A 19034-nucleotide genomic window follows, 5' to 3' on the forward strand; every position below is an offset into this window, starting at 1 on the left:
TTCCGTATGCGTGTGTGTATAACACACGATATTTGTTTACAATATTTTTAATGTTCTCATCAATATACCATGGAATCATTTATTATTATAGTTGTAGTTTATGTATATCACAAAGTTCTACATTTATATATATGTATATACAACAAAGCGTGATAAATAAAAATGTAAATATTTAACATAAGTGTGTATTTTTTTAAATCAAAATATAATATGAGCTATGTATATATAGCTCATATTATATTATACATATATATATATAATGCTATTAGATAATAATGTTGTTCCGAAGATATATGCAGCATATTTTATGTACAAAAATAGTTTAAATATATATTACTAACTATAACAGAGAAGTTTGCGATTTTTTTCTTTTATTGAGATCATACACCTTTCTGTACTCTCAACAGATCAATAATGCTCCACAGCATCCTCCGAAGCAGTGATAGAGACTGGGTAGAGGGTGAAAGGAGGAGAAGCCCCTCTAATAAAATCAGAAGGAAGCCAGTAATATAAGGATTCCACAGTGTTTTGCAAGGAAACAGTCAAGATTCGATGTTCGTGAAGCGTACTTCGGTTGTACAATGTACATGTAAAAAGTGAGTTTTGAAAAATTTGTTCTCTCGCTTGTCAAATTTTCGAAATCTATTTTGTGTAAAATAAAATTACCTCGAAGTTTTGTGATTTCTTTACACATGTCGAAAGTAAAACATTACGTCGATAGCGAAAAAATAAGCTATTTCTCAAATTATATATAGTAAAAAGTTTTCGTTATTCGCACCATTATAAGTATTAGTAGTGTGTGTGTGTGTGTGTGTACAATAAATTGGCATAAACGTAATATGAGAGATTATTGTCTCCATTGCTTTCTTTATATTTCAAAACTTTATTCTTTCCTTATGAAACCTAATTATTTCAAATTTTTTCTACAGGTATCGATGACAAAACGCTTTATAATCAACAAATATTCGAAATAATAACATTAATAACCAGTTGTTACAAAAATGTCAGATATTTTTACATGTGTTTCCTCGAACTCGAATTAATATATTCTGTATTATTTTCAGGATACTCATTTCCTGCAGACTGTAATGCGTGAATTTTTACGCGGTACATTGTACTGCGCTCTGTGGTATGGTAGTATAGTAGCAGGATTTTTATTCATCGCATGTCCGCTCTTATTATTGCTGTTGTTCAGTCCACCGAAATTCCGAAAATGTGGAGATCTTTTGTTTTCATGTTGGGAACTTTACCCTACCGTAAGTATCTTCTTTTATTGATTTAGTTTTGCTCAAAAAATAACTTTTTACTACAATTTTTATAAATCATATCACTGCGAATTTAATATCGGCGTATTTACGCTGTAATCATAGGCTCTGTTAAATATGTTTGGTGTGAGAATTTATGTATCTGGAGATCATATATCTCCTCACGAATCGGCCGTGCTCGTGATGAATCATAGAACAAGGGTGGATTGGAATTTCCTATGGGCGGCAATGTATCAAGCATGTATGCCCCATGTAATTTGTCACAGATTGAAATTTATCTTAAAGGATCCTATACGACACATTCCTGGGCCAGGTATATGCACACACGTATATAAATCGTACGGTTTTTTTTTTCAGTACAAAGTAAAAATATAAAGATAGATGTGTGTTAATTGTATATATCGCGTCTCCATAACAGGATGGATGATGCAAATGAATGGTTTCCTTTATATAACCCGACGCTGGCAAGAAGATCAGGGTCGATTGTCGCGTACTCTTGATTACCTGATCGCATTAGACAATCGTACGCAGTTGCTGATTTTTCCCGAAGGCACTGATTTGACGAAGAGTAGCAAAGAAAAGTCAGACAAGTACGCCGCAGAGCATTATTTACCCCGACATAAATACACTCTGCATCCGAAAACGACAGGCTTCGCTTATTTGGTCCAACATCTTCAGCGTGCGAGTTATCTCGACGCCGTGTACGATCTAACGATAGCGTATCCAGATTACATACCGCAATCCGAAATTGATTTAATCAGAGGTAAATTTCCGGATGAAGTACACTTTCACATAAACCGAATATCATCAGCGGATATACCAAAGCGCGATTCGAACTTGAGAAAGTGGTTGGAGAACAGATGGTCCGACAAGGAAAAGATACTGAATAGATTTTACGAACAAAAAACATTCTCCGCCGAAATCTGGCCAATGGCAAAACTGCTACCACTGCGAATAGCGTTTATATTCTGGAGTATATTAACTGGTAAGTTGTTTAAAAAATCATAACAATTATTTTTCTTCTTTTCATCTCTTTTTATTTGATTCTCAGGAACAACAGTACTTTTGCTCATCGTGTCTCCGCTCTTTCGATTATGGGCATTGATCAACGCGGCTTTTTTCATCGGACTATCGATTTTCAGTACAGGCTTTAATCAGATCGAAATAGGCTGGTATTGGCGTTGGAAAAATTATCTTTTCCAAAAAACCAAAGTAGGATAAATACATCCAACTTAAAAATTTATTTTAAAAAATACAATCTTTTTACTTCTTCCTCTCTTTTTCTGTGATAATGTTGTATATAAAATCGTAAAATTAGAAAAACATAACTTAAAAACTTTTGCAATATCACACATTTTACTGTAGTCGTAATATAATGCACATGTATAATTAGATACATCATGTTCTCTTTCTCTTTCTCTCTCCTCTCTCTGTTTCTTTCTCTTTTAAGAAGATAAATTGATATCGTCTTCGCAGAGGATGGGTAATTGCAAATTTGGAATTTTATGTTAATATGAGAGACAAGGAAGGGGAGGGGAGAGATAGATGGATAGATAGATAGAGAGAGAAAGAGAGAGAGAGAAGTATATTTCTTACGAGAAAAAAAACTTCATGTAAACATCTATATATTTGTAAAACATTGTGTAAAAATGATACAGACCTTTTCTTATAAAAACACAATGCATTTTAAAAGATTTACTATTTTTTACGGCAGGAAATTTCTGTAACGTACGTATATACCGTATATTATATACGCTAATTTATATTAGCCAATTCTTATAGAGAATATTCTTATAATAACAAAGTATATATTTATATATATAATCAAAATTTTTTGAGAGATTTTCTGTTATACTCTAATACATACACACTATTGTTTTTTTTTTCAAATTCAAAAAAACATTTGTGTGTGACAATTATTCGTTTCTGTTTCAATATTGGTTATTGAACTGTTTACGCAAATATAAATCGTTCAGAAAATTTTATACAAATGCGCAAGATGTACAAATTTCGTGTGTACGTATAATTATACATATGTATGTACAGAGTGTCTGAATGAAGGTCGAGACGTGAAAGTAGATTGCGTTAAATCTAAATAAAAAAGTTAATTTACTCTAACTATTGCGAATGTTGCAAATTAGTACATGACTTTTCAATTCAGATTACTGCAATCTATCTTCACACTTCGACTTGGTCAAAATTTTTCAGACATCTTGTATAGATGTGCAAACTTATATATATAGTTCATAGGATGATAAGATGGTAGAAATTAGTTTGTCTTCATTTAAGAAGCATAGATTGCCGAGTAATTACAAGCATACGACTAAAAGTGAATTCATTGTGCCAAAGTGATAGTTTTACATACGAATTTATTCAAATGATAGTTGCAGAAAACACGTAAATACCATATAAGTAGAAATGTATTAAAATTGTGTATAGATGTATTTATGAAATTATATAAAAGTGCAATTGTAATCAATTTTAACGTCGCAAGTATAAGTCTTACTCTTATAACAAACAAAAACACACACACAGTAATTCTATATATACATATATATATATATATATATGTACACACACACATTATTATTATAATTTAAGCCTTTATTATCGACACCAAATGAAATCGTAACATTTATTCACTATATAGAATATTTTTCAACAGTTTTAAATTTGCGATTCTCGATATTTTCTCATTTTTCACGGCATACATCAGTTGAAAAACGCTGCATCAGAGTGCTGAAAATGAAAATTACCTTAAGCTATCATAATTTTTGATTCGACTAAGTTTAGGAAAGATTTAGAGTTATTTATAACATTAAGCCAATCTATTTTTGTAAAATGGATTAATCGGACTTGGTATAGGGCTAGTCTTCAGCACGCTATATAACGGTTTTTTGTTCGCATCAAAAGGAACACCAGGGCTCTTACGGATTTGTTGTAGATAATCTGATTTATAATGCGCATTATTTTGTGATTTAAACATTACTTTTTTCTTCGTCAACAAGGAATTATTAGAACATGTCCGTTTGGTCACACAACTCGATAATACCTGCAATACGACGATAAAAGGGTACTCATAATCGGAAATATATTCGCTGCAGTCGATTATAAACTATTAGAAGAATAAAACATAATATATTACAGTAAAAACAATATTATTCTTACATTTTTTGAAGGTATATCTCGGTCACGTGCAATCTTGTTCCTTGACAGCGCGTTTTTCACTGCTGGTTTTATCTTGCGCTTAGTTTTTTTTTGTGGATATGTCACCGTTTTTGTTTTATATTTTACATTTTTATTCGTGTTATTCGTTGAAATCCAGGATTCAGAGTTTGTACTCTCAGCAATTTCATCGTCAAGCGGTTTATCGCTAAGTTTATCGTGTTTTAACTTACTTCTTTTCCGTTTCTTAAGTGATATTGCATCTTCAAAATTAACTTTTACATCATTCACTTTGCTCGTTTCAGAAGTGATTTGATCTTCATTCTGATCCGAAACATTTTCATTTTTCGAACTATCGAGAGAGGATGCATTAAAAACAGTGTTGACTAATTCTTTGTTACTTTTTCTCTTTTGTTTTTTAGTTATTTTATCGGAAAATAATTTTTTTTCGAATTTAATAAAACGCAATGCAGCATTCCGCACATTCGTGCTTTTCTCATGAGAATTTGGTTTTTCGATCGTCTTCATTCCAAGAGGCATGTTTCCTTGCGATAGTTCCCGAAATCTGTAATATAAAACAAATTGTTTTATGTACATAATTTATACAGTAACTCGTAATTTGATATATATTGATAAAACAAACGATACGTACTGTGAAGCAAGTTTCAAAAGCCGTTTTCGAGACTTTGCCGTTGACAACGGGTGAAATCGATGTTGCAAAAGTAAGTCGGCAAGTTTCGCAGCATCAAACGGTATTTGAGGTAGTTCTACATCTACTCTGCCTGCTCTTGGATCCAAAGATTTTTCAACTTTATTTTGTACGTCAATTTCAAGACATTGTTCATTTTCATTGTCAAAATCATCTTCCATATCGGATATTTCAATTTGTTGCATATCATCTAACTTTGCACAAGGAAATCCAGCCTATTTATATAATATGTAAAAATATTTATATTATATATATACGTAGAAGATTCGCAAACTGCGAGACACAATAATAAGATAACATGGTAAAAAAAAAAAATTAATAATAAAGGAAAAATTAAGAACATACACTTCTCCAAGCGTTGAATTTATCGGTATAATTCAAACCTACATCAGACTGAAATATCAAGTACCTAAAGATACATTGTGTAATATTTTTAATCTGCCGCTCATCATTGGACGTTACTAAGTACAAAATAAATGGTTTAACAAACTCGTAAACCGCATCTTCCGGCAGATTTCCATCACTAACCTGTACAACAATTCATCAAATAGCACTTTGAAAAACATTATCAAATAAAATCTTCCTTATCTCAATGTATTTTAGTACCTTGGCAAGCTCTTCCAAATATACGTCTGTCAAATGCAGATTGTATCCTACTGGAGTTTTGGGATGTAATAGCAATTCTTCAAATATCAGCGAAATTTCCATCACCCATTCCATGTCCCATAATTTGTTCTTGCATACTACAAATGTTTGACGTACAATTCGTCTCACTAGCTGCAAAACAGAATAGAAAGATATTACTCATATTTTATTAAAGAGTATTACCAATATAAAGAAAGAAACATATGTACCATGAAAAACTTATCTATCCTATACTGATCTATGCCAAACCACTCAATAGCAAGTGTCTTTAAAGCACAGCTGGTATAGAGTACAATAATATTCTTTGTTGAAAAACAATGCACAAGTTTAGAGAGCGATTCAGCTAACTCTTCTTGGACCAACATCTTATCAGACATCCACATACAATAAAACAAACCTTTCCATAAGCTCATAAATTCTAATTTTGTAAATGCTGCAAAAAATGTTACATAAAATTACTATAAATCTATATTTACATTAAAAATCAATATTTACTTATTATATCATTTACCAGATGGATCTTGCGATCTAACTGTTAACCATTTTTTCATTCTTTTGAGCACTTTATCTCGCACTTTTTTGTCATTGTTAGCTAACAGTCTCGCGATCTTAATTTCTTGACTGATAAGTGATACTTTTTTCTTATCAATTTTAATCTGACTGAGATTTTTAGTTTTGTTAGTATTTTTAGTTCCGTTCAATGTATTGGTTATATCGTTCCGTAGCGGTGCACGACGCAGGTTTTGCTTTGCCATTTTTCCTCTTTCTTTTTCTGTTAACGAAGTGGTTGATAATTCTACTACCAAAATATTCCTTTAAAACAATAAATTATCGGAGGAAATCCTCAAGTTCAGCTATGAAAAATCCGTTAAATATGTTAGATATTAGGGCGTAGTTGAACTGTTTGCAAGGTGTTGCACAATGATAAAACCGTTAAATTTTTGAACAAACGTTTTGACTATTTATTTTTAGTCCTTCTCAGTATTATTTATTGACGAAATACGTAGTTTGTCTGTGTGTTAAACTGTAGTCGTTGTTGTGTTTGTAATATTGTCAAGACTGTCTTGACAAACTACATATCTCGTCAATAAATAACATTGAGAACTAAAAATAAATAATCGAAACGTTTGTTCAAATATTTAACGATTCTATCATTGTGCACAACACCTTGCAAACAGTTCAACTACGCCCTAATATCTAACATATTTAACGGATTCCTTTAAAACTTATTAAATAGCATGTAAAAATCGAAAGAATCGAACTAACTTCAACCACTCACTTTTCAAACTTATTATAACCCTAATCTCGTAACACACAAAACACGAAAGTGTGCACGTGATTGCACGCTCTAGGTTTGGTTTGGTGCAATCAGAGAGAAACCTGAGAGCGGCCATCCTATTGTAATTTTTTACGACGGTTTCAGCCGTATTTCCACAAAAGTGGAACTCAAAGGCCGTTCTCCATGAAACTCAAGTAGCAGGTCTCGTGGAACTGATCAATCACGTTGGTCAATTGGCTGATTTGACTCTGCAATTGGTCAATGCCGGGAATGTCGCATTGGTTGATTTGCCAGACATGACCAATGCGATTGGACAATGTGGACGCAGCTGCGTTCGCGATCGCCGCGTGCGCCAAGTCGAACTTTCTCTTAAGCCCATTCTACATTAAGCGCAAGATGCAATCGCAAATAGCAGGTCTCGTGAAATTGACCAATCATGTTGAACAATTGGCTGATTTAATCAATGCGATTAGTCAATTCCATTCAAGATCTACTTGCGTTTGCGTCTTGCGCTTAATGTAGAACAGGCTTTAGGAATAAAGGAAATTATCGTCTACCTCTGTGGTTTGCTCCACTGCACCATTTCTTATCAACTAGAATTTGCATATTGACGTATAGGAGCGATGTTTGGAGCCCGATAGCAACTAAAAATTTCACTTCATAACTAGAATTTGGTTGATTTAATTTTAGTTGAATTTAAACTTTCTTGTACGCACTTTGTGAAAAACACATGCTTATTTATCGCTTAAACAAGTATAATGAGTACAGAATTTCTACTTGTTGAGTCAATTGAGATTTTGCGAAATAGTCTGTCGCATTATCACACTCTGTTGGAAGCAATTTTGGTACTTTGGTTAGTGTGGTTTATTTCAAAAAAACGAAAAAACAATCACGATTCCGAAGTTTCGGAAGAGTTGGTCGAAAAAAAATTGGCGGAATGGCAACCAGAACCTCTGATACCAGAAGTGCCAGAAGAACATGTTTCGTTAAAGCCTAAATATATCACTTCTAGTGTTGGAAAACGAGTCACAGTTAATGGTAAAAGTTGCCTTAATTTAGGTACGCATAACTATCTGGGTTTATGCGATGATACAAAAGTAGTAGAAATTGCAGCAGCAGCTGTTAGAAAGTACGGAGTTGGCTCGTGTGGACCACGAGGATTTTACGGAACTGTGGATGTACATCTTGAATTGGAAGAACGTTTGGCTAAATTTATGAATACAGAAGAAGCTATTATATATTCTTATGGTTTTTCCACTGTAGCAAGTGCAATCCCAGCTTACTGTAAACGCAATGACTTAATATTTGTAGATGAAAAAGTAAATTTTGCTATACAGAAAGGATTAGATGCGTCTCGTGCAAATATTTATTACTTTAAACACAACAGTGTAGAAGACTTGCATAATCTTTTGATTAAGCAAATGGAGATAGACCAAAAAAATCCTAAAAAAGCTGCAAAAACAAAACGCTTTTTGATTATAGAAGGTATTTACATGAATACAGGAGAGATGTGCCCTTTGCCAGACTTATTGCAACTTTGCAAAACATTCAAATTGAGAATCTTTATGGATGAATCTGTATCATTTGGTACTGTTGGTGCACATGGAAAAGGTGTTACTGAATATTTTAATATACCTACCAATGAAATAGACATGATAATGGGTAAGATTACAAGCCTGTTTGTAATATGGTACATAGTAAACTTATTATTTTACATATGTCTTTTAAAATGATTTTTACTATTTGGTGTTACTTGATACTATTTACAATTCTGTCTCAGGATCCTTGGAATGGGCTGTAGGATCAATTGGTGGATTCTGTGTAGGAACAACTTTTGTCATTGATCATCAGCGGTTATCAGGACTTGGCTATTGCTTCTCAGCATCTCAGCCACCTCTTTTAGCTGCTGCAGCTATAACTTCTTTAAATATCATGGAAAATAATGTGCGCATATTTCAATCGTTGAGAGATAACGCTCTAGCGATAGACAATGGCCTTAAAGATATTCCGATGCTGCAATGCTCTAGTCATAAAGAGTCACCTCTGAAACATGTGTATTTAAAAGAAACAAAAGATCGTGTCACTGAGGAAGAATTATTGCGTGCGATTTCACACAAGTGTTTAGAAAATAATTTAGCTGTTATACTTCCCGTCTACTTGGAACTAGAAAGATTTATGCCTAGACCTAGTCTGAGACTTTGTATATCTGCTAATCTAGACAAGAGCGATATCAATTTTGCGCTAAATACTTTGAAAGAGTGTACGTACCAAGTTTTATTGTCACTTCACGGCTGAAACAAATACAGTCTGAGAACATACACGACAGAAGTGATTTGTGCATAGATATAACAATAAATGTTATATAGAAGATTTTCTATCATTTAATACATTTTATCTTGAATACTTTAAGAACATTTATTGAAAATTTTCACAATTATAAGAAAGTTGAATGTTATTTCGACGGAAATTTTTATACAAATACGTACACACGTGACGTTGGCAAAGAAGAAATTTGTATTATCGACCAAAAAGATGCGCATGCGAAACGAAACAGTAAAGTGCAATTGCGAGTTGAGTTTATTCTTAAATAAAAGTATATATGTACACAAGTGCTTTGCGTATTATATGCTACAACATAGTGTTGGTGATCATATGTGATTAGTGTTTGTGATAATTGATAGCATTGATAAATCGTGATCTTGCAGAATCCGATGTAAATTCTCACATTGATCCGACTGAGCTGGAGTTTCCTGTTGTGCAATTTATCACTTAATTCTCCAGTATACAGTATATTTTTCAGACAGTTTATTTCTAAAAATTTGTTTATTAAACAAATAAGAGAAAAGCTGAGAATGGGCTTGTTATCCGAAGGAAGTCCTCTGAGTTGGGAAGAGACGAAGAAATTATCCGATCACGTGCGCAAGCATGGAGTAATTCAATTTATTAACCTGTACAAGCGACTTCGTGACAGACAGGGGGATGTGCTAAAATGGGGTGACGAGGTAAATAACGTTACTTTTGTAATAGCTGCAACTAATGTAATATACAATAATATTGTTCTTGCAATGTCGTATCGTTGCGTAATATCGCAATACTCTGTTCATTTTGTGGCTTTACGTTTTTCATATACATACATGATATCATCGTGATAATCGCATGCGCTGTAATATAGTTTCTTCCTTTCACTTATGAGAATTTATTTACTTGTGACATACAACACACAGAAAGAAATATGTATCATTAAGATAATTTAATTGTTTTATTTTTTCAATTTTTGTACAAAACGTAACAATTTTGTCAATTGAAAGAGTTTATTTCTTTTACACACACATTCTTTCTCTCTCTCTCTTTCTCTTTCTCTCACTATAGTGTTACTAAAATATTTATATATATTCCAATGTCAGTAAATTGATCTAAGTCCAAGTATATAAAGTTTTTGCTTTTTTAAAATTAATATTGCATTCTCATTTAATGTTAGATGTTGCATATTGCGTGATTGGTGTGTCATTTATGCATTCTATCATTATTATATAATTACTGATAATGATTTCTGTGTGTACTTCATTTTTTTAACATCCTTGAAATTCTCTTATAATGGAATAATTACATATTTATTTTCTTATTACTTTTACTCTTGTTAAGATATTACTTTTTCCTTATTTTATTTTTTCACTATATTAATGTAAAATCAAATAAATATTAGATATTCAGGATTACAAAATATTATATAATGTATATAGTTATGTAATATACTTGAAATAATAAAACAAAAAATGATACATAACAATATTTTAAGATTAGTGATTTATTATATTCTTTTTTATAATTTTGTATTCTATAAGAGAATTTTATTATACAATAACTATTACTAAATATCATTGTTTATTACTTGTGTTACTTTTGTGTAGGTAGAATACATGCTCATAAAATTTACTGACAATGAAAAAACTGCAAAACTCAGTTTAAGAGCTATGGAACTATTAAAAATCTTAAATGAAAAAGAAAATGAAGACCCAAAGTAAGTATAATAATTGCATATTTAGCAGTAGATTGTAAATAATGTAAAAATAACCAAATTCATCAACATAGATAATAAAATAAAAGTAAATAAAAGTAAATATAAGAAAAAAAAAGTAAAGATATTAATGTAATGTCATATTGTTTTAACTTTTAATTTAGATATAATTTTCCAAGCTTTAAAAAATTCATACAAAATAAAAATGATTATTAGCAAATTATTTTATGTTTCTCATGATAATTTATCTATTGTGTTTCTTAAAATCGATTTCATAAGATATCAAATTGTTATAGTGTGATTATTTTCATAGTAATGTAAAGTCTCTATGGAGACCTGAATATGGTGCTTATATGCTGGAAGGAACTCCAGGAAAACCATATGGAGGATTATTAGCTCATTTTAATGTTGTTGAAGCTAATATGCGTTATAGAAGACAAGAAGTAACAAAGTTGCTCGAGCCTAATGAAGTTTTAATGTCATTAACCGTTTTTCCAAGGTGAATAGTTTTTTTACTTCACTTTTGAAATACTCTTATTTTACTTCACTCTTTCAAAGTTACAGATTTATCAAGTATTGTAATTCTCTCTTTTTCTGTATGTTATAAGTCAATTAATTTTATATGTTACAGAATAGGAGCTCCTGATTTTACTGATCCTCCTACTACTCCAACTCCTGAAACTGGTGCCTCCAGAAGTTTATTTTTTCCTGATGAAGCTATATATCCTGGTCACCCACGTTTTAAGACATTGACCAGAAATATAAGAGAACGACGTCAGGAAAAAGTTGCTATAAACATTCCTAGTAAGAATTATTTAAGTTTTTTTTTTTTTTAGGTTTTTTATACGCACTATATTTCAGAAACTTAGAACGCTAATTTTTGTAACTATAGTAAAAACTTTTTCTAGTTTAATTTTGTAACTATAGTAAAAACTTTTCTAGTTTACAGAGACGAAAATGTACCATTGTTATTTAAGGAAGACTTTAGGAATAAAGAATATGACGAATCTGTTTCTAAACCAATGAAAGATAATCATATCTACATGGATGCAATGGGTTTTGGAATGGGATGTTGTTGTTTGCAACTAACGTTTCAGGCGTGTAACATACAAGAAGCGAGAACGTTATACGATCAACTGACACCTTTGTGTCCAATAATGGTTACTATAAAAAAATATATTGCTCAACTATATATATATATATACTTAAACTCTTTTCAGTAATTTTAGCGAATATTATGTGAGCACGATATTAGATTGCAACTTAAAACTTTTCTCTAATAATAGTAACGTATCGTGTCAGTGTTCTTTTATACGTGCGTTACAGAATATTTCTTTAACATTCGACAGTTGGCTCTAACAGCAGCTAGCCCCTTTTATCGAGGCTATATAAGCGACGTTGATTGTCGATGGAATGTCATATCTTCTTCGGTGGACTGTAGAACACAGGAAGAACGCGGGTTAAAGCCTCTTAAGGAAAATAAATTTAGAATCAGTAAGTCCAGATACGATTCTATCGATTCATACCTCAGTGAGGCAGGCGAAAAATACAACGATGTTCCTTTAACATACGATGACGAAATATACAAAGAACTTCGGGATAATGAAATCGATCATTTGCTCGCACAACACATAGCTCATCTGTTTATCAGAGATAGCGTCTCTTTGTTTTCTGAAAAAGTACATCAGAACGATTTAGAAGATACCGATCACTTTGAGGTAATATTACAAATGTTATAATATATAATTTCTAATACTCTGAATGATCTGAATAATTAAATGTTTTCTTTAAAGTTCTAGAACTTTTGACAGACTTTTTATTATTAGATTTACTTCTTTAAATAATATTTTCTCTTATACATATATCTTATATATCTTATGATTTCTCTCTCTATCTCTCTCTCTCTCTCTCTCTCTCTCTCTATTCTAAATATATAAATACATAATATTATTTTTAACTATCTTTATCATATATCTGGTAATATCCAATTTTGTTTAGAACATACAATCTACAAACTGGCAAACAATGCGCTTTAAACCGCCACCGCCAAACTCTTCAATTGGTTGGCGGGTAGAATTTCGTCCATGTGAGGTTCAGATCACAGACTTTGAAAACGCTGCAATAGTTTGTTTTACAGTACTATTGACAAGAGTTATTTTGAGTTACAAGTTAAATCTTCTAATTCCAATTAGTAAAGTTGATCAGAATATGATCAGAGCACAAAAACGAGATGCAGTAAAGATGGAAAAATTCTGGTTTCGCCGTGATATTACTTCAGATTCAAAAACTGATAACATCGAATCAGAGTATATCGAATTTACAATTAATGAGATTATTAATGGAAAGGTATATTTCAGACAAAAGATATATATTTAATATACGCACTGAAACTTTTCATTTTTATAATATTTGTTATTACACTATTATGTTATTTTTTTAAATTTTAGGATGGACTATTTCCTGGTCTTGTACCATTAGTAAACTCATATCTTGCCAATATGGATGTAGATGCCGATACTCATTGCACTATTCAAAGGTATTTAAAATTAATACAAAAACGTGCTTCTGGAGAGCTTTTAACAACTGCCGCTTGGTTGAGGAAGGAAGTTACTTCGCATCCCGAATACAAGTAAGCAGTATCTTTGTACGTTAAATATACATATATGCACGCACATACATGTATATATACATGTTTTGTTTTACCTTTTTGTAAATATTGATTTATTTAGAAGGAATTTTTCATATGAATCTGATATATACATTTCTTTGATTAAATTTTTTATGCAAAACCAGGCATGATGCTGTTATAACGCAGGTCATCAATTATGACTTACTTAAGAAAATCCATAATATTGTTTCTAATGACGTGCCGTGTCCAGAACTACTTGGGCAATGTGTGTCATCTAAAACTACCGATACCATACCTGCTGCTGTTGCGAAAGCTGAGAAATGTTCAACAACAAATTTTTAACGACTCTTAAAATGCTTTACATAATTCAATACTATTTTTTATAACATTATTTTATTACATGTTTAATATAATTTTATTGTGCAGAATTAGAAATATATTTCACTATTTACTTATCCAACAATGTGAATAAATACAAACTATATAGGATGTTTTTAAACTGAATACCATAAACAAAATTATATTTTTTGTATATAAACAATCAAGATAAAAAGTCACTTACACTTTTTGGATCTAAAAATTATCAACTGAGATCTTATATGTTGTTGAAATTCGATGATGACTTTAGCTCGATTTTTTATGTGTAGTTTGTCGTTTATAACATTTATTTTGGGAACACTTTGTATAAAGTTTTGCAATTTTATATATTTGTTATACTTGTTATTGTTGCTTTTATATACTAAACATAAATATATTTGACAAGAAAGGTATAAAATTTTTATAATTGCCAAGATTGTAACGGTAGCAAATCAATATTGATTATTTATGCAAATAGAAACGATTCTTTTAATAATAAATCAACGTAATCACATTCCGTTAAAGTAAAATCGTGCTACATATAGTTTGTTTAATATATCACTTATTATTGTGTTTTGAATAAATAATTTAAGTAATATTTGTTAAGCCGAATATTACGCGCACGCGCGTACGTATATAAATTAAGCTTGCAAAACGCTAATTGAATATTTATATATATTTTAAACTAATAAAAGTTTTAACATTATTTTATAATTTAGTAACAATATGATCTTTCTCTAATAGTTTGCTAAATGACGCAAAACAAGATTTTGTGCTGAGGTTTACTTCTTTTTTTATTAATTTTACGTAATAGTTTGTTATTAAAATCTTTCTGTTATGTGTATATATAGTACACAAATATGTAATTTATAAGCAGTACTAAAATGTGCGAATATTTAAATGCTAAAAATCATTCGATACTTTATATGTAATAAAAGAATGTGTATGATTGGAACGTATATATATATATATATGTCGTAATATATATATACATATACATATAATATATATATACATATATATATACACATATTTGTTTATACACGCATGTGTGTACTATATTTTTTATATTTNTATATATAAATTACAATAAAAATGTACTTGCGAATTTAAATATCTTGTATAAAAAATTTAGGAAATACATACTATTTCTAAAACAAAAATCATCAAAATTACACAATACAAATTTTTAAATTTATTTTTCTAAACTTATTATGTTATATGATTTACACACACATGTTCGTGAATCAATTTCACGTACAGAAAAGTATGTAACTCTATTACATCTTTCTCTGGTTTTTTATAAAACTAGATTAATTTTGAATTTGTTAGTTCTTTTTAGTGGTTTTAAAATATGCTCATTTTACAGTTTCAAAATAAATATAAATTCTCTTTACATATAATGAAGCACTACTTTTTTGAAGATAACTTGATGAAGTGCACATTACAAAGTGATAGAATATGCAATATATATATATATATATATATATATTGCTCCTATAATAATTAGATGTGTCATATGTACATACTCTTATACAAATTTTGCAAAATAACAAAAAGTTTTTAAAAGGAACTAGTATTTATTTAAGAATAACTATTATATAAAATTATAATTTTGTCTGTTTATCATATACTTCTAAGCTGTTTTATGTTGCTTTACTCCCTACTTTTGTTTTTTGTTTTTAATAGATATGTAACTATGGGTATGTGATGTATAATAAATAATTTCAACATATTAATAGTATGTCTATACTTTTTAATGGTAGATTACTTGGCAAAACAATGAAATTAAGTTTTTATAAAATTATAATCCTAATATTACAAAATATATAAGTTTTATTGTTGCATGTATACTAAACGATCCTTAAGAATTGTAATAACTTTGACAGTTACACACAACTGTTTTACATTGATCAATCATGTTATATCATTTATATTTATCTAAACTTGTTCTATATGAAATGTAACTATTCCACAATAGAGCAACTGATTGTACAACTAGAGCTTGATAATGTAAGGGTACCAAAGAAAAGTTGACAAGCTGCACCATCGGCCATAGCTAAAACATGTCAGCATAATAAACTGTAAAACATTTGAAGAAATAGAATATCTCCTTAAAAATATATTTTAATAAAATAATTAAAGCTTCTTAATAGTCTCACAGTCTTAGATTTTAACGTCAGAAATTAGAAATATTTTTTTATTTACACATAAGTGTTGCAGTAATATTAAGCATATATTTCCTTTCTTCTGACATCAAAATCCAGCAAGATAGCTGCAACACTATCAACGTAAATATACATAATTTATATAAAATTAGTGTGTTATGTACCTTGTAATTATTTATCAAAATATCATTATATTCGTTACTCATTTTTATTTTTAGTCTTTCAATATCTTTTCCTTGAGAAAGTCCAATAATAACTAGTAAAACTGCTAAAAATGTAGGAGCAAAGAGTAATTGATCGCAAACAACTTTTTTTATTGCAACGGAATGACCTTTTGAACCAATGTATTTATCCAAGATTCCATACCATATTCTCGTTGCTGGACCCTGTGTTACATGTATCATCAAACATAAAAAGACTGATAAATGATATATATTTAAATTTTAAAGTGTACGCATATGTATATACAATGTTAAAGAAAGATGATTATTCACTTCAGATAATTATTTGGCTTTCTCATTTTAAATATTGATAAAAATAAAAATAAGTTAAATTACATTTTTGTCGAAAATGCAATTGAGAAAAAAGCGCTGGCCTATAAATCGAGTAATTAATCATTAACCATTACGAGAGCGATATATATATATATACAATTTTATATTAGAAAATCAACATCTATGTCTTTCTCTCATATGCTTTAAATACCTAGTTGCCTTTTTAAAATTGACCAGAAAAGAAAGAATTGTATTTTTTTTTTCTTTTCGGTTTTAATTTTTGCATCATAGTTCTACTATGTGTTTTGATCCTTCAAGTCTCTTGCTTTACTTTTCTGCCCAGAACACATAGACCTGTGAGTGCAATATAAATAATAATATTATATGTATATATATATTTAATATGTATATTAATGTGGTAATATGTGTGCTGTTTTTTTGTTTTTTTACAAAAAACAGTATATATATAACAACCAAGTACAAGTTATATTATAACCATGATTTTATACACATTAATATATAATGTGTATTAGTTAAGTTTATATAAATGTATAATCATTATTAAAATATCTATATAAAAAAATATGTAAATTACCTTTCAATAAAAATTCAGCCAGTCCCGGTAAAAAATTTTTCATGTATAAACTTGTATGGACATATTCGGTATATAAATTTGCATAATTAAATATAATAACTTTAATTTGTATAAGTATATATGATTATATATCAAAAATTTTTTTAAAATATAGTAAAAATATAGTTTTATATAATTTTTTTGTATCTAACATGATACTAATAGAGTTATTTTATAATTTGATATGGAATATCTCTGAAACCATTCTCTTAAAAAAAGAAATTCTCCGTATAAAATTGTATGGACATATTTGGCATATAAATTTGCATGCTTAGGTATAATTATTTTAATTTGTGTATAAGTATATATGAAAAATTTTTTACCGGGATGTATGACAGTAACGTGTAATATGTCAAGTTCATCCTCGATAAGTTTATCTCAAGGATGTTGTAACATAAGAAAAGATACTATGATTTTACAGGTAGTAATGTCTAAATGACTTTGATCAAACACTGCAACCGTCTTTGCAGTTTTGTAACTGCCATTTACAGCTCAATGATTTGTTTCATATTTTTGGCTTTCCAAATTTTTTGTTTTGCACAAAAATACAATAATTGAGTATATTTTCATCAATATCTAAGATGAGAGAGCTGGGTACCGATTGTGTATTTATGCGAAGTAGTGAAAATTACAAAAGTGAGAAAGTTTACTAGTTGTTGACTAATAAAATCACAGATATTTTAGTAAATTTTCTCACTTTTGTAATTTTCATTACTTCGCATAAATACACAATCGGTACCCTGAGTTGGATAAGTAAATGACCAAATTTTTTCACAATTTTTTTAAAAATTTGAGGTGTGAGATCTTACTTTTTCACCTTTTATGTATATATAAACAAATAAGAATATTTCAAACAGATGTACAAAGATGTCAATGTTTCATACAAAAAACCAATAACATGGAAGAAAATGTTTCACGAAACAATTTACTTACACTAATGAACAAACCAATTCCAGCGAATTTCATTGTACGTATAAAATCAATGGTTTTTGAATTATTTTCTATAAAGTTTTGCGCAATTTGATCGCCAAGTCCCATTAGTATTCCTATAGATAATCAAAGTTATTATCACAAAAAATAATACAAAATATATATAAAAATATACAAATGTTAATTTTATATATTCTATATGTATATGTATATATAAAAAATGAATATATATATATATATATATATATATATATATTTATGTACATATATGTATATACACAATGTTTATACATTAATTACCAGCTTGTACCGCTTGTGTTCTTATGGGATATTTTTTCAGTGCTTTTTGATATATTATGTATATACTTCGCATTGTAAAATCACATGTGTAAGCATTATTTATCAAGTTCGAATTCTCAAACAAAACAATTTATACGCACTTAGATAAAGGCCATTGCACAAACTATCAGGACTGTCACAGCAGCTTACAAATACAACATTTGTATAGCTCTTTTTTAGTAACAATTTTGTACTGAAATTTCCGAAGCATACTACAGTAGCTGCGTTCCGTTTTATGCATATGCGCGCATTTGTCTATACTATACGTGACGTGTACTATAGATAAATGCGCGCATATGCGTGAAACGGAATGCACTCAGTGGCTGCGGTCCGTTTCATGCTTAATCGTGCATTTATCTGTAGTATATGTCACGTATACTATAGATAAATGTGCGCTTAAGCATG

The 19034-nt window shown here is 29.8% G+C and overlaps 5 protein-coding genes across 15 annotated transcripts; 3 read left to right on the top strand and 2 right to left on the bottom strand.

Annotated features, from left to right (window-relative positions):
* The first annotated feature begins 416 nt into the window (after positions 1-416).
* LOC109863585 (lysocardiolipin acyltransferase 1-like) lies at positions 417-3128 on the top strand. Its single transcript, XM_020443885.1, has 5 exons — positions 417-596; positions 1065-1256; positions 1371-1578; positions 1684-2250; positions 2317-3128. Exons 2-5 carry the CDS (start codon positions 1089-1091, stop codon positions 2484-2486), a joined length of 1113 nt encoding a protein of 370 aa, XP_020299474.1. The 5' UTR covers positions 417-596; positions 1065-1088; the 3' UTR covers positions 2487-3128.
* Positions 3129-3229: 101 nt separating this feature from the next.
* Positions 3230-7162, bottom strand: LOC109863584 (ribosomal RNA processing protein 1 homolog). 9 transcript variants are annotated; one of them, XM_020443876.1, is made up of 8 exons: positions 7064-7162; positions 6296-6597; positions 5994-6217; positions 5746-5916; positions 5485-5667; positions 5083-5354; positions 4434-4995; positions 3230-4317 (listed from the first exon to the last, which is right to left on the bottom strand). In XM_020443876.1, the coding sequence occupies exons 2-8, from the start codon at positions 6537-6539 to the stop codon at positions 4084-4086; spliced, it is 1890 nt and encodes a 629-aa protein (XP_020299465.1). In that variant the 5' UTR covers positions 6540-6597; positions 7064-7162; the 3' UTR covers positions 3230-4083. The 9 variants fall into 9 exon arrangements, with proteins under 9 accessions (XP_020299465.1, XP_020299471.1, XP_020299467.1 ...); XM_020443882.1 differs by having other exon boundaries at positions 6296-6556; positions 7064-7154; XM_020443878.1 differs by having other exon boundaries at positions 6296-6580; positions 7064-7154.
* A 495-nt stretch (positions 7163-7657) lies between these two features.
* On the top strand, positions 7658-9433 carry LOC109863587 (serine palmitoyltransferase 1). The gene is made up of 2 exons (XM_020443888.1): positions 7658-8725; positions 8844-9433. The coding sequence occupies exons 1-2, from the start codon at positions 7822-7824 to the stop codon at positions 9356-9358; spliced, it is 1419 nt and encodes a 472-aa protein (XP_020299477.1). The 5' UTR covers positions 7658-7821; the 3' UTR covers positions 9359-9433.
* Positions 9434-9532: 99 nt separating this feature from the next.
* Positions 9533-15013, top strand: LOC109863586 (glutamate--cysteine ligase catalytic subunit). Of its 2 annotated transcripts, XM_020443886.1 has the most exons (9): positions 9533-10065; positions 10972-11081; positions 11392-11577; positions 11710-11882; positions 12021-12238; positions 12428-12796; positions 13077-13424; positions 13526-13707; positions 13872-15013. In XM_020443886.1, exons 1-9 carry the CDS (start codon positions 9916-9918, stop codon positions 14047-14049), a joined length of 1914 nt encoding a protein of 637 aa, XP_020299475.1. In that variant the 5' UTR covers positions 9533-9915; the 3' UTR covers positions 14050-15013. The 2 variants fall into 2 exon arrangements, with proteins under 2 accessions (XP_020299475.1, XP_020299476.1); XM_020443887.1 differs by lacking the exon at positions 9533-10065 and having other exon boundaries at positions 11026-11081; positions 11375-11577.
* A 790-nt stretch (positions 15014-15803) lies between these two features.
* On the bottom strand, positions 15804-18853 carry LOC109863548 (protein Mpv17). Of its 2 annotated transcripts, none has more exons than XM_020443814.1 (4): positions 18601-18853; positions 18294-18406; positions 16397-16618; positions 15804-16123 (listed from the first exon to the last, which is right to left on the bottom strand). In XM_020443814.1, exons 2-4 carry the CDS (start codon positions 18396-18398, stop codon positions 15992-15994), a joined length of 459 nt encoding a protein of 152 aa, XP_020299403.1. In that variant the 5' UTR covers positions 18399-18406; positions 18601-18853; the 3' UTR covers positions 15804-15991. The 2 variants fall into 2 exon arrangements, with proteins under 2 accessions (XP_020299403.1, XP_020299402.1); XM_020443813.1 differs by having other exon boundaries at positions 18591-18853.
* Positions 18854-19034: the final 181 nt, after the last annotated feature.

Source organism: Pseudomyrmex gracilis, unplaced genomic scaffold (genome assembly GCF_002006095.1).
Source record: "Pseudomyrmex gracilis isolate BER0280 unplaced genomic scaffold, ASM200609v1 scaffold_11, whole genome shotgun sequence".
NCBI lineage: Eukaryota > Metazoa > Arthropoda > Insecta > Hymenoptera > Formicidae > Pseudomyrmex > Pseudomyrmex gracilis.

What these genes read in the sequence shown, in the direction of transcription:
- LOC109863584 (XM_020443876.1), bottom strand. Translation starts at nt 6,539, where the DNA reads ATGGCAAAGCAAAACCTGCGTCGTGCACCGCTACGGAACGATATAACC. An exon ending in GGATAGATAAGTTTTTCATG is followed by an intron (nt 5,917 to 5,993) that starts GTACATATGTTT and finishes TCTGTTTTGCAG; the next exon opens with CTAGTGAGACGAATTGTACG. An exon ending in CTTTTGAAACTTGCTTCACA is followed by an intron (nt 4,996 to 5,082) that starts GTACGTATCGTT and finishes TTTATATTACAG; the next exon opens with ATTTCGGGAACTATCGCAAG.
- LOC109863586 (XM_020443886.1), top strand. Translation starts at nt 9,916, where the DNA reads ATGGGCTTGTTATCCGAAGGAAGTCCTCTGAGTTGGGAAGAGACGAAG. An exon ending in TGCTAAAATGGGGTGACGAG is followed by an intron (nt 10,066 to 10,971) that starts GTAAATAACGTT and finishes ACTTTTGTGTAG; the next exon opens with GTAGAATACATGCTCATAAA. An exon ending in TCATTAACCGTTTTTCCAAG is followed by an intron (nt 11,578 to 11,709) that starts GTGAATAGTTTT and finishes TATATGTTACAG; the next exon opens with AATAGGAGCTCCTGATTTTA.
- LOC109863585 (XM_020443885.1), top strand. Translation starts at nt 1,089, where the DNA reads ATGCGTGAATTTTTACGCGGTACATTGTACTGCGCTCTGTGGTATGGT. An exon ending in ACGACACATTCCTGGGCCAG is followed by an intron (nt 1,579 to 1,683) that starts GTATATGCACAC and finishes TCTCCATAACAG; the next exon opens with GATGGATGATGCAAATGAAT. An exon ending in ATTCTGGAGTATATTAACTG is followed by an intron (nt 2,251 to 2,316) that starts GTAAGTTGTTTA and finishes TTTGATTCTCAG; the next exon opens with GAACAACAGTACTTTTGCTC.
- LOC109863548 (XM_020443813.1), bottom strand. Translation starts at nt 18,663, where the DNA reads ATGCGAAGTATATACATAATATATCAAAAAGCACTGAAAAAATATCCC. An exon ending in AACACAAGCGGTACAAGCTG is followed by an intron (nt 18,407 to 18,590) that starts GTAATTAATGTA and finishes GATTATCTATAG; the next exon opens with GAATACTAATGGGACTTGGC. An exon ending in GAATTGGTTTGTTCATTAGT is followed by an intron (nt 16,619 to 18,293) that starts GTAAGTAAATTG and finishes CATGTAACACAG; the next exon opens with GGTCCAGCAACGAGAATATG.
- LOC109863587 (XM_020443888.1), top strand. Translation starts at nt 7,822, where the DNA reads ATGAGTACAGAATTTCTACTTGTTGAGTCAATTGAGATTTTGCGAAAT. An exon ending in TGAAATAGACATGATAATGG is followed by an intron (nt 8,726 to 8,843) that starts GTAAGATTACAA and finishes ATTCTGTCTCAG; the next exon opens with GATCCTTGGAATGGGCTGTA.